Source organism: Nomascus leucogenys, chromosome 1a (genome assembly GCF_006542625.1).
Source record: "Nomascus leucogenys isolate Asia chromosome 1a, Asia_NLE_v1, whole genome shotgun sequence".
Taxonomy (NCBI): Eukaryota; Metazoa; Chordata; class Mammalia; order Primates; family Hylobatidae; genus Nomascus; species Nomascus leucogenys.
The window spans coordinates 74,948,337-74,963,028 of NC_044381.1; the positions used below are offsets into that span (position 1 = coordinate 74,948,337).

General features: G+C 41.0%; 1 protein-coding gene and 1 pseudogene across 1 annotated transcript in view; one reads left to right on the top strand and one right to left on the bottom strand.

Annotated features, from left to right (window-relative positions):
- The window catches only part of ARMH4 (armadillo like helical domain containing 4), a 133,429-nt gene that overhangs the window by 88,973 nt on the left and 29,764 nt on the right, over positions 1-14,692 (bottom strand). The window contains exon 4 of the mRNA XM_030811209.1: positions 1,199-1,456. Within this exon, the coding sequence (XP_030667069.1) occupies positions 1,199-1,456 (258 nt within the window). The remainder of the gene's footprint in view (positions 1-1,198; positions 1,457-14,692) is intronic.
- LOC105739231 lies at positions 5,423-6,028 on the top strand (annotated as a pseudogene).

The following is a 14,692-nucleotide window of genomic DNA, read 5'->3' on the forward strand; positions in this document are numbered from 1 at the left end:
GATACCCTTATAAGTTTCTACCAGTTTCATGTGACATGTTTTTAAAGTAATCATTGCCCAGTGCATGCTGAATTTGGCCAGAAAATAATTCAAGAAATGTTGTCTGTCCACTGGAAGCCCATCCCTTATTATCTGCTCTCCTTCCTGTAGCATATTCCACAGGAAATCCCAGCTACATGTCAACTACAACCTGTATGCCAATCTACAGAGTGCAACTCCCGGAATTACATCCAGAGCAAAGGCCCAGACCAAATTCCAAGTTTTCAATGACATATCCCCAAAACTAGTATTTGTACCAGTTTTTCTGACTCTTAAACCTAACATCTGCCACACTGAAGGAATCAATGGGCCTAGCTGTTAAAGACTAGGAGCATTTTAGAGAAGAGTTTCCTTGGAGAAGAGATTAATTCACCTCAGGTCAAGGGAATAGGGCCTCAAGGAGTCACTGAGAGCTTAATAGTGTCTCCCCTGACAAGAGGAGAGGGACAGACTGGGGAGCTTCCCTGTCATTGTGGAAGGAAGTGCCGAGCTGAGGAGCGGCCTGCATCCTCCAAGTCTCTCACCACAAGCACGGGCCATGAATAAGAGAGAGTGAGCATGGAGTGGTCTGGCCACCCTAGCTGCTGAAATGAAATCGTGTTTGACAAGGTAATGCAGCCACAAGACTGAACAGAAAAATCATGGGACTGCCCAACTGCTCACCTACAAGCAGGGGAAGAACTTCCCCTAGGGAACAAATTCCCAAAGGACAGAGTGGAACAAAAAATGTATTTGTTCTTTGACTCTGTCCCCTGGTGCTGCTTGTCCAGCATCCTGGTTACACGTATCTCCTCCCTGTGCAGATGTCCTCCTAAAGCCAACAACTGTCTCCCAACTGGGAAGGAAAAACTGAATTTCTTCCAAACATCAGGCAACTGTGCTCATAATAGGCAGCTGGAGTCCCTGTTTGGAGCCTGGCTACTTAAGGGCATAAATATAAACTCATCGAAGAAATAAGTGATAATTTTTAATTCTTAATTATGTTATTTCTTCGATGAGTTTATACTTACATTCTTAACCACCCATAAATGTAGAAACCACCCATAAACATAGAAAATCCATTTTTCTTTACAATAGATGGCAATGAAAGAAGGCTGTCATCTTAGAAATATAAAAGGAGGGGAGAAGGGAGGAAAAGGGAAATACACATGACTCTTACCCAGGCCTTGATTCTGCTGTTCCCACTCGAGGGCATCTGGCACCTGGTAGGTAGCTCCCTCCAACAGGTCCATGTTTCCCTCCTCTAAGCCTGGTTCCTGGGACGTGATACCAGGGAGGGTAAAACCTGGCAGCTCAGTGTCACCATCCAAACCCTCATCCAGCGAGTCTCCATCTTTATCTTCCTCATCTTCTTCCTCATCTTCCTCTTCTTCATCTTCATCTTCTTCGTCCTCTTCATCCTCATCTTCTTCTCCCTCTAGGCAAAAAGAAATCAAAGGGAAGCATAAACATACAATGAGTTTATGCTGAAACAAATGAATTCTTGGAAATGATCCAAACACTACAAAATAATCGTTTGGCCTTTTGAAACACATCTTTATAGGCAAAGTCAGACAATGTGAACTTTGCAGGATTATACACCCACCATATGTCCTAGAGTTTAAACTTTCAAAACCATAGTTATGTCAGATAAGTGTCAGGTATTATGTTTGCTGGGAGTCAAAATTCAAGTAATATGATTTTTTATTAAAGTTATTTATATGTACAAGGGTAGTAAACATCCCCTTGCTGTTTTCTGGAGATCATTAAAAGTTTATCAGTTAGCACACTGTGAAATACTAACAGAACTTAAAAGAAGCTGTTCCCATCCCTTTATAGCTCATAATGTTAAAGGAGACAATTCATTATTTTGGCACGGCTTTTTCTATTCATCCACATCAGTGAGTAGAACTCAGAACAATGGTAAGTGAGGAGCACATAAATTCACTCTTGGATCTTGTTCTCTCTAAGGAAGAGTAATCCAAGAAACTGGAAATAATTGCCTCAACATTCTCAATCCAACTCTAAAGGAATTGGGAAATGGGATATTCACCAGGAGTGGTCAGAAAAGCAACACATTAAAAATTACCATTATCTTCATTGTAAGAGTTAACATTCACAATTCGTCGTTTTCCTGATTTTTTTTTTATTTATTTATTTTTTGAGACAGAGTCTTGCTCTGTCACCCAGGCTGGAGTGCAGTGGCATGATCATGGTTCACCACAGTCTCAAACTCCTGGGCTCAAGCAATCCTCCTCCCACAATGCTAGTATTATAGGTGTGAGCCATGGCACTTCACCACAAGTTGTCATTTTCAATGCTTCAAGTAGAGTGGGTTTAAGGAACATATGATTCCCAATTTCATTTTGTTTCACCAATGTTAATTTCCTAGCAATACTTCAAGGCCCCATCTTCACCATGGATGCACCCCTGAAGCCCCTGGTAAGTGCCCACGAAGTTCACAGAAGGCCTTTCCTTTGGTCTCTCCCCTTGACTCTTGGCACAGCAGTTACTGCAACAGGTAATTCTCCTCCTATGGTGGAGAAAAGGAGGGAGGAAGAAAAACTGGAGCCGCCCAAGAATTCTGAGACTCTCCTTTTCTGCTTCTACACAACTTTCTCCACACATACTACCTTTCCTCTATCATTTAGGGGCTTTTTAACTTTAAAAAAAATCACCTTCAGTCTTTTTTTATTCTTATATGTCCTTTAACTTTGTAGGATTAATACTTGTCACTATTCTAAAAATGCAACAAATATTTATCAACCCCCTAACGGGTGCTGTTGCAGACACTAGGGATAGAGCAATAATGTCTCTGCCTTCATGGAGCCCATATGCCACTCAAGGAGACTCACAGCAAGCAAACAGATATACCAACAGACAGGGGTCTCTACACTCTCATTAAAACTGGCAAGAAGATAGAAAATGTCAGGCACCACTATTTTAGAAAGGGAGATTAAAGAAAGCTTTTCTGACAAGGTAAAGTTTGAACAGAGGCCATACCAAAATAATGAATTCTCTTGTTTAATTTAGGTCAACATCTACAGGAAGAGCATTCCCAGTGGAGGAAATGGCAAGGACCTAATCCTTGAGGCAGGTGTGGCCTTGCTGTGTTCAAAGAATGGCAAAGAAGCCCGGGCTGGGAGGGACAGGGCAAATACAGGAAATGAGGTAGGAAGAAGTAGGCAGTGGCCAGATCTGACTTTTTTTTTTTTTTAAGTCTTTTGTTTATTTCAATAGGTTTTTTGGGAACAAGTAGTACTGACTTATATTTTTAAAGAATGACTCTAGCAACAGGGTGGAGAACAGGCTATATCAAAGCAAGAGATGAAGAAAGAAGGCTAATAAGGAGTCCATTTAAAAATCAGGAATAGATTATGGTGCTTTGGACTAGGGTACAATCTGGAAAGAGGAGAGAGGTAGTCAGATCTGGGATGTAATTTCAAGGTAGAACCCTGCTGATAATTACAATGTGAGATGCAGGAGGAAGATCCCACATGACTGAAAATGGGATCTAAAAGATAAAGAGTCAAAGCAAGAATTTGCATTTGAGATATAGTAACTGTGTGATGGCCTATGGCATCCAAGAAAATGTTGGAAGTCTAGGGAAGTTTCAAAGCTAGAGATAAAAGTTTGGGAATTGTCAATTTATTAATAATATTCAAAGCCTTGAGACTGGCTGAGATTATCAAGAAGGTGAGTACAGACAGAAAGGGAAATGGTCCAGACCACATTCCCGGGCAAAGCCACCACTTAGAGGGTGACTAGCAGAGGAAGATCCACACAGGAAACAGGAGTAACCACCAGGGTGGGAGAAAATCCAAGAAGTGTGTGGTGTCAGGGAAGGCAAATGAAGAAAGCATCTCCAAGGCTCCGAGTAAGAGACTAAGGGTGTCCCTCTGGCTTGGACATTGGGAGGGCACAGGTGACCTTGACAAAAGTTGTTTCTGAGGAATGACATGGACAAAGGCCAGGTTGGAGTGGTTCAAAAAAAGATTAGAAAAGAAGACACAGCAAACAAAAAAAAATTCTTACCAGAAATTTGGCTAAAAGGAGAACAGAGAAAATAGAGTGCAGCTGGAGAGAGACACAAGGCCAAGGGTAGGGTCTTAAAATAGAATATAGAAAATAGAACCTGCTTGTAAGCTAATGGGTCAGATCTCATTGAAAGGGGCAATCAATGAGGCAGGAAAGACAGAAGCAGCTGCGGGAGAATATCCTGGGAGACACAGTATTATACTGTGGCTGCATGCATAGACTCTGAAGCCACACAAATTTATTATGGCTGTGTGATTTTTGTACACATTGCTGAATTTTGCTGTGCCTCAACCTCCTCATCTATAAAACTGATATTATTCCTACCTCGCAAGGCTGTTGTAAGGATTTCATTAGTTAATTTATAAGGTACTTAAAACTAAGCCTGGTGCATAGTGGACAGATTGGCTTCTTCATAATGACTAAAAGAACACAGGGTCCAGTGCACAGGCTGGTTTGGATACATCCTCCCCTACAATGGTAGCAAAAAGGAAAGGCAGAGAAACAGACACGGTGCAGGAAGGTGGGTAGATTTGGTGGGTAGGGGATCTTTATGTTTCTTTTATTCTCAGTCAAATAAAAAAACTGGAAAGGAAAAGAGAAATGTTGGTGTTTGAGGTGAAAGGAAAAAGCGTGAAATAGTCGTCTTGGTGAGTGGGTGAGTAAATTCTCAGAGAAATGGGGCAGGACTGCCAGGCAGCTCTCTAAGCCCACTTGAGATGTGACATCATATATCTAAAGTGAGACCTGTTAAGATGGTTGTGAGTTTTTCTCAAGCCACATTCAGCTGCTTGGGTGCAGGCATGGGTGGAGAGGTGAGTAGGCACAGAGATTTAACCAGCAGCAAGATTTACCAGAAGAGCTCAATTGAGAGTGTGAGGGATAGAGAGAGGGTAAGAAAGGGTATTGATTGTGTGTGAAGGAGTAATTATAAAGATGGACCAGGGACTCTAATTAAAGAGAAGTTGAAAAGGAGGCTGGATAGAGGAAAAATGATGGAAATTTAGATTATTAGGAAAACTATCAGGAACCATTAAAACTATCTGAGGACTTCCATGTCTTTATTTTAGATTCTTGACAGGTGTTGTCTCCTCCTCTTGGGGGTGGATCTGAAAGGAGTGGCACCCCTTCCTTCTCCTGGAGTACCCCTGCCTGTACCCCAAGACCAAGACCACAGCTGCACAATGTAGCAGAGACTCCTGGCCATCCCTCAAAAGTGACTGTTTCTGTGCCAGAAATTGAAAAACAGCAAGGGCCAGAAGTGAACCAGAGTGCAGAGTGAGGCAGAATCAGTGAGTCAGGGTGATGATGTGCGGCCTCCATGCCAAGGCAGAAAGAAAAACAAGCAGAGAGACAACGAGAGGAAAAGTCAAAGATGTTGACCAGAAGGATTAAGCTATGGGACACTAAGGCCCACATCACCTGCCGCCTGTGTAGTGGGCACCTCATTGATGCAACCATGGTGACCAAGTGTCTGCATACATTCTGTAGGGGTTGCCTGGGAAAGTATTTGTAAGAGAACAACACCTGCCCTGCATGTAGGACTGTGATGCGTCACACCCACTCACTGCAGTACATCAGTCATGACAGCACCATACATGATACTGTTTACAAACTGGTATCAGCACTCCAAGAAGCAGAAATGAAAACAAGAGAATTCTGTCACAAATTGGGCATGGAAGTGTCTGGAGACATCAAGGGGGAGACTTGTTCCACAAAACAACACTTAGATTTCCATCAGAATGGTGAAACGAAAGCAGAAGACAGTTCAAACAAAGAGACCAAAAAAGAGAAGAAGGAAAAGGACAACGATTTTCACAGAAGCGATGAGCAGGAAAGCAACAGCAGCAAGTTGTGGGGACTGAAAAGGAAATGCATCTGCTGCATAGCCCAAGCAATGGTCTGACATCTAAAGAAGTTCACTGCCAAAAATCTTAACCTTTTGTCCTTCAATGAGGTAACAGTCAATCCATAAATAGAAACTCTAGCAAGTCATTTCTTAGGTAAAAATGACACTTCTAAAATTCTTTGGGTTTTTCTTTTTTTTTTTACAACTTTGTTTGGAGATTTTAACCAGAAAAAAATCTCAATTTGTTTTGCCTGCCCTGCCACGTAGCATGATAGAAAACAGCAGTGACGATTGTGAAAAGCCCAGACACCATGGACATGAAGAACCCACCATTAATAGAAGAGAAAATGGGGGAGAGGGTGTGGAGAGGAGGGCAGGTGATAAAACTGTTTTAAAACACGTTAAACATATTCTTCACAAAGAAGAAGTCTGTTCTTTAATTTCACAAATGGATGGGTAGGTAGGTGGGTTGAAGGAGGGATGGGTGAATAAAGGGGAGAGAGAGAGAGAGAGAGAGAGAGAGAGAGAATGCTTTCAAGTTGTGAAAAATGCTGAGAATAAAATGAAACTTGGTGGCCTGCTGGGCTGGTGGTGGAAGAGCGGCATGAGCACATGAGCTCAAAACCACTGGGAGCTCACCTCAAGGTGATAACATTTTGTGTGAAGATGTAAATTCTCAGCAGGAGACCAGCTCTGTACAGGTAAGAGAAGGCACTGAAGGGCCTTAGGCAGAGATACACGGTTTGGGGCAGGGTTTTAAAATATCCCTCAGGCTGTGTGGAAAATGAGTTATGGGGTAGAGAAAGGAAAGCAAGAGAGGCTGATGGCAGGAGTCCCAGGAGAGAAGAACCATGGTGATGCAGTGACAGTGGAAAAGCGGACAGACTTGAGATGTGTTTTGGAGACAGCAGAGGGTGGAACGGTGGCCCCAAAGAGATAAACCCCCATCTGGGCCCCTGGAACCTGCAAATGGGACCTCGTTTGGTAAAAGAATCTTTGCAGGTACAAGTAAGTTAAAGATCTTGAGATGAAATAGTCTTGGATTATCTTGGTGAACCTTAAGTACAATGACAAAAGTCCTTATAAGAGTAAGGCAGAGGTCAGGCACGGTGGCTTACACCTGTAATCCCAGCACTTTGGGAGGTCAAGGCAGGCAGATCACCTGAGGTCAGGAGCTCAAGACCAGCCTGACCAATGTGGAGAAACCTAGTCTGTACTAAAAATACAAAATTAGCTAGGCGTGGTGATGCATGCCTGTAATCCCAGCTACACGGGAGGCTGACACAGGAGAATCGCTTGAACCTGGGAGGTGGAGGTTGCAGTGAGCCGAGATCGCACCATTGCATTCCAGCCTGGGCAATAAGACCAAAATTCCATCTCAAAAAAAAAAAAAAAAAATAGAATAAGGCAGAGAAAGACTTGAGATACAGACACAGAGACAAAGAGAAAGTCATGTGGAGAGGGAGCAGACACTGGAGTGATAAAGCCACAAGCTGAGGAATACTTGAGCCACTAGAAGCTGGAAGAGGCAGGAAGGATCCTCCCTGCTATGGTCTGCATGCATCCTCTAAAATTCATGTTTGGAAATTAATAGATTGGTGCCCTTATAAAAACGGCTACGGGAGTGGGCTCATGCTCTTCTGCTCTTCCACCACATGAGGATGCAGCAAGAAGACCCTTGCCAGATGCTGGTACCTTGGTCTTGGACCTCTCAGCCTCCAGAACGATGAGGAAATAAATTTCTATTATTCATAAAACCAACCCCCCGCCCCCCCAAAAAAAAACCCTATTTAAAGACTTTGTGGACCTTCCTCCTACAAACAGGAACTGTCTAAAAAGAGCACTATTTTTTTTTTTTTGAGATGTAGCCTTGCTCTGTCACCCAGGCTGGAATGCAGTAATGTGCACACGGCACACTACAGCCTCAACCTCCTGGGTTCAAGTGATCCTCCCACCTCAGCCTCCCAAAGTACTGGATTACAGCTGTGAGCCACTGTGTCTGACCCCATTTATTTATTTTTGAAGCATTATAAAATTAATTTTAGTGTCCTTTGCTCCCCACAAACCTAAGAGGTTTGTATTGATAAAACAACTGTGACTATATAATCCTGATCTCCTAGGATCATTGTTCTCTGACCACTAGCATCCACCAAAGACAACTTGGTCCTCAACATCTTCAGCCAACCTCTTCTCTTTAAAGTATAGAATTTTTTTAAAAAATGAAAGGAACCTCAAAAGTCACTTTACTCCATGCTATTATCTATCCCAAAGAGAGGGTTGCAGGTAAGCAAGCCTAGCCCAACAAGAAGGCTGCTACCTTTATAATGTGACTTGGAGGACACTGCTAGGGTCAACATGTCTCATAAACTCTCCCACACTCACTCACGTTGGTGGAGACTTCCTTCTCCTTCTCTCTGCCCTGAAATGTCCAACATGAGATGCCTTCTTCTGAGTCAGACAATAAAACCGAGGAGTAGTCTCTCTAGAAGCTTCTTATTGAATAGTATACAATTTATATTATGGAAAAGTAAGAAAGGTCCCTGATTTACATGTGGGATACAAGAGGAAAGCCTTCTCCTTGTACTACTAGCTTCACCCTTCAGCACTAAGAAACTTATAAGATTTACTCTTTGTCCTTTTAATATTTACCAAATCATAGAGCTAGCCTGAGAAGACAGTCATAGAAAATGAAAGTTTTGGTAACTGTGTGGAGAAGACAGAAGGAAGTCAGCCTTATTAGAATGAGGTTTCTCTTTTAGCCTACCTTATTCTCTCATAATCTTTTTCTGCCAGAAAATGTTCTTTTTAGGAGCCTACAATTATTTTACAGCCATTAAACATTTTTAGTTGTATGTCACCTATACCCTGCTTCAATTACCAATAGAACCTACTATTACAGATCAGTAACAAAAAAAGATATTATCACCTTTCTTCGAATTAGCAAAATAATGTATGTTATAGTAACTTGAACCAGAAATGTAGAAAACTATCGAATAAAGGAAAGACGGTCTTGTCCCCTAGTATATCACCAATGACTAGTGAGTACTTGGCAATCAACGGCACTCAATAAGTATTTTTTGAATGAATGAATATATGAATAAATGTATAAACAATGAGATAGATGCAGTTTTTTTAAACCCAGATCTAAGGAATCACAGAGTAACACTTAATAAACAATCAGTAACACATTCCTCTGAATACTCTTGCAACCACAAAGTCAACATATAAGACCAACAGCTGTAAAACAAATCAGAGTTCATCTTCTATTCATAAAAACTGAAGAGAAAGTCATCTGTATTTCAGCCAGTCTTTCAATTAGTTACACCCAAAATAAATAATGATGTCATGAACATCTCTGAACACAAAGAACAATGACATGCCATAAACATTGAGCAAATAAAACTATGCCAAAAATAACAGGATCCCTGGCCCAAGAACTAAACTTAAAGAACTCAATCAAATAACACTACCAAGTTACACTTAAAGGTTTGAGGGTAATGCCTGAGTTTTGCAATTTTGTTTAAATAAACCCCAAATTTTATTTTCATTCATCTGAACCCCAAATAAGAATGGGGTCAAGGTAAAATGCATGTACACACAATTATTCCAAATAAAGATAGCATAGACAAAGAAAACTGAACCTCTAAAAGGAAACAATTGGGCCGGGCACGGTGGCTCATGCCTGTAATCCCAACACTTTGGAAGGCTGAGGCAGGTGGATCACGACGAGGTCAGGAGATTGAGACCAACATGGTAAAACCCTGTCTCTACTAAAAATACAAAAATTAGCCAAGCATGGTGGCGCACACCTGTAGTCCCAGCTACTCGAGAAGCTGAGGCAGGAGAATCGCTTGAAACCAGGAGGCAGAGGTTGCAGTCAGCTGAGATCACCACTGCACTCCAGCCTGGGTGACAGAGTAAGACTCCATCTCAAAAAAAAAAAAAAAAAAAAAAGAAAGAAGGAAGAAATAATTGATCTTGGTTTACTATGCATAGTAGAAACATGTCCTATGTCAATAACCAGTGATAATACTCAAAGATGTAAAGTTATATTTGTTCTGACAATCTCTAAAAACACTGCAATCCAGGAAAGGAAGATTCAGAGAGCTCAGCCTGAAAAGTTCCTTTTAGTCATGTTACCTAGAATTGGAAAGTTCATCCTCATGACTGACACTTCTTTTCCACAAGTTGACATGGCACTGATTACGTCATAACCCCAAACACTAACAGCGACCCTAGCAGCAAAGGGGCAGGAAGAATGGTTTCTAAGTAACCACCTCTCTTGACAGTCAAAATCCTCCCAACAAACTGCACTGTTCCTACTCCCAAACACATAATCCACATTATGAAAAATTCCCTTTTCACTCTTGTTCAACCAGCATCTCCTTAGAAGACGTGTCCCACTGAGTCCACCATGCACAGACAGGAACGATGGGCTCCTTGCCATGGAGCTAATGGATTTTTCCATAGCATCCTTACCGAGATCAAGTCACTCGGGATTAATCTGATGCTCCTGCTAGCATGTCCACTGTCAAGAATTCCAACACTTAACAATAGTGAAAAACCTGGATGAGATGTCAGCCAAAACCCTAACTTAAGTGTTCAGACAGTAGATGGTTCAGCATGCAAGAGGGACTGGGACATGGTTCAATTTCTGACTGCTGTGCTTGAGGTGAACTGAAACAGTTAAGAATAAAACTAAGAAACATTAAACAGAAATGTCAGAGAACAGTGCCACATGGCCAAGAGATGCTTAGTGATATTAAATAGTGTGTCCACAGCTCAAATAGAGAAATGTCCTGTTGCAAGTGACAGGCAGACAAAATGTGTCTACACGGTACCCTCTCTAAGCCAACTTTATCTGTCTGGCAGATCTTGGACAATCTCTTAACAGCTGTTCAAAGCCCATGACAATACTTTGTACTTACATGGGGCTTTCCTTCCAAGAGACTCAAACAGCTTTTCAGGCTTTATTCTCCAAACTTACATTGTTAGCTAACAGGCAACAAGCTTTATAAGTTTTGTTTTACTTACAGGCTACTTGGTAGGTGAAAAAAAAAAACTACCTTGAATGCTCAAATATCACAGCTGAGGCTTAATAAGCTTGTGCAAACCCAGAATTTTTGCCTCTCTAGATCAGACCTGTTTTCTCTATTCATTGCAAATATTTCTGTCTAGGGTTACCAAAATCGAGTCTTCATTTTGTTCAGGACCAGAGCCATGGGTCAACTCTCAACAAAATCAATAAAATATATGGGAGAAATTTTGCCCTATGACCCTGAGTAATTTGAGTAATCTGACTCTGCTACAAACATGTGTCATTTAATAGGCAGTTCCCACCAAAGGTGCTCAGTTTCTCTAACTGCATTTTTATCACAGCTTTGACTTTTTTAGATCTCCAGAAGATAGAGAAGTAGCTAGCACTTCCAGGCTGTTACTAATGCACCAAAGATAGAAAAAACCTTGGTTGAGAGTGTGTCATCCCAACAATGATGGCAGGAAGAACCAGAGCAGGAACACCTGTTCTCCAACATCTGCTGTCTATTCTTGACTTTCGAGGAGAATAGGATCTCATCTATATTTTCTGCCTTTTTGGAATAGCAATGATTAGGTTGAATCATCATCTTTTGCCTATTTATTCATGAGTTTTACATGTCAAATTTCTCTTTTAGTGGCTTTTTCTTCCCTTTACTAAGTTTAAAATTAAATCTAAGGTAAACAAATTAGAGGCTGGGTGCAGTGGCTCATGGCTGTAATCCCAGCACTTTGGGAGGCCAAGGCAAGTGAACCATGAGGTCAGGAGATCGAGACCATCCTGGCTAACATGGTGAAAAACTGCCTCTATTAAAAATACAAAATTTAGCTGGGTGCAGTGGTGCACACCCTTAGTCCCAGCTACTTGGGAGGCTGATGCAGCAGAATCGCTTGAACCCAGTAGGTGGAGGTTGCAGTGAGCTGAGATCACACCACTGCACTCCAGCCTGGGTGACAGAGCAAGACTCCGTCTCAAAAAAAAAAAAAAAATTAGCCCATGTGAAAAAGAAGAAGGATGCCATGAAAAGAAACAGGGTAGCTTCATCAGGCATGGACTGAGCCTTTCTCCCACTTCTCCTATGAAGGGAATGGCTCTGACACATCCCGGTGGCATCTTTCTCAAAGAAGAAACATTTGTAGGCATACGTTTTCCTGGGAACTCTTATGCCAATAACAATCAAAAGCCATTGTTTCCACCTATAAAGTGACTGAAGCCCTAGAAATGACACTGCTTTTATTTCCAGATTTTTTTTTAACTTGGGCATCAAATTGGGTGCAAAACTTAAAAGCCAGAAAGAAAATACTAAACTTGTCTTGAGGATGTGCAGCGACTCTCCAGCAGATGGCTCTCCAGGATCATAAGGTTCTAAGGGATACTAGAATTTTCTGAAATAACTACCACAAAATCCAGCAACTCACAAAGTTAAGCTGACTTAGAATACGTGGAATTTCATTACATTTCTCAAATGGAAATATTCCTGCCAAGTGCTTTTACATTTTTATCATGTAATATGAGATATATATTAGACTATATACATACACCATATTTATCTTATTAAGCTTCATAGTGAAATGAACCCCAGAGAACTCACTATTCAGTTTAAGGACTAGTATGTTATTAATACTGTTACACCTATCTGCATATTCCTCTTAACATCCTTCTTCCCCTTAAAGCCATACAAAGTTACTGACTGCTATATTTGGGGACTTTCTTTCCATTCAAAATTATGGTTTTAAGTTTCGCACATCTTGTTGTACAAAACACTAGTTTATTAATTTTCACTGATATACGCTGTTCATTATGCATATACGTCACAATTTGTTTATCCCCATGTCAAGGAACATTTCGGGTATTTGGTTGTTGCTAATATTTTTTTGCTGTTATGAATAGTGCTGCTTGAACACTCATATATGATCTCTAGTATATCTGTTCAAGGGTTTCTCTAGGGTACATTCCTAAAAGTGGAATTGCTAGGTGAAAAGGAATACAAGTGTTCAACATCCTAATGTCTAGATAAATGTCCCTAGCTCCACATCCTCATCAACCTTTGGCATTGTCAAACATTTCATTTCTTTTCAATCCAGTGTGTATAAAATTATGTCACTCCAGGTGTCATTTGCACTTTCTTAATGACTAATGAGGTTGTGTATCCATTCAGTATCTGTGTGAGATGCCTACTCATGTCTTTCACTCATCTTTCTATTGGGCTGTCTGTCATTTTTCTGCTGATTCTTTTAGAGTTCTTTCTATCCTGGACATCAATCCTTTATCGGTTATATGGATTACAAATATCTTTGCTAATTTTAGAAGCTGTATTTTCACTTTCTTTCTAGCATCCTTTTATAAAAGGTTTTAGTTTTAATATCACTGAAATTATCAGGATTTTTATGGTTAGCAATTTTTGTGTCACATCTAAAAAAACTTTATTGTGAGGTCAGAAAAATATTCTACAATTTTAGTCAGTTTAAGTTTTGCCTATTACATGTTTTTAAACCACATAGAACTGATTTTTGTGTAGGATGTGGCTTCAATATAGTTTTTTCTATATGGACAACCAATTGTCCCAGAACTTTTTGTTTGTTTTAAATGCTTTCCCCATCACTCTGCAGTGCAATTTTCATCACATGTCAAGGACCCTCTATAGCAGTGTGTTTCCATGCCTATTCTGCTTCACTGGCCGCTTTGACTATTCCTGTCCATGTCCCCATTGTCCAAATATATAATTATATAGTAAGAGCTTTATAAGTCTTAATATCTGTTAGGGTATTTACAGACATCTTCCTTCAATTTCTTTTTCTTCTTTAGGAGTACAATGGCTATTTATTGGCCTATTGCTCTTCCATATAAATTTTATCAAAAGTTTACTAAGCTGTTCTGAATTAACGCAATGTAAAAATAAAATAATGAAATCTTACTGTTATTACTCCATTCTATTTTCTTTGGGTTTCTCCTATTTTGTTTTTATAGCTGTATTCGTCCATTCTCACACTGCTATGAAGATACTGCCTGAGACTGGGTAATGCATAAACAAAGGAGATTTAATTGACTCACAGTACTGCATGACTGGAGAGGCCTCAGGAAACTTACAGTGGTGGTGGAAGGGGAAGCAGGCACGTTCTTCACAAGGTGGCAGGAGTCAGAGCATGAGTGAGTGTGAAGAAAGAACTGTCAAACACTTATAGAACCATCAGATCTCATGAGAACTCACTACCACAGGAACAGCACAGGAAAACCACCCTTATGATCCAATCGCTTCCCACTAAGTCCCCACCTCGACACATGGGGGATTACAATTCAAGATGAGATTTGGGTGGGGACACAGAGCCAAACCTATCAATAGCTTAAGGTGGAAGTTACTTACCTCATTAATTTTCATCCTTTCCTCTTTTCTTTTCTTTTTTTTTTTTTTTTTTTTTTTTGAGATTTTGAGAGGGAGTCTCGCTTTGTCGCCCAGGCTGGAGTGCAGTGGCGCAATCTCGGCTCACTGCAAGCTCCGCCTCCCGGGTTCACGCCATTCTCCTGCCTCAGCCTCTCCGAGTAGCTGGGACTACAGGCGCCCGCCACCACCACGCCCAGCTAATTTTTTTTTTGTATTTTTAGTAGAGATGGGGTTTCACCGTGGTCTCGATCTCCTGACCTCATGATCCGCCCGCCTCGGCCTCCCAAAGTGCTGGGATTACAAGCGTGAGCTACCGCGCCCGGCCCATCCTTTCCTCTTTTCTAAGCTTTTGGGTTTTATTTTTTAAGTTGATAAT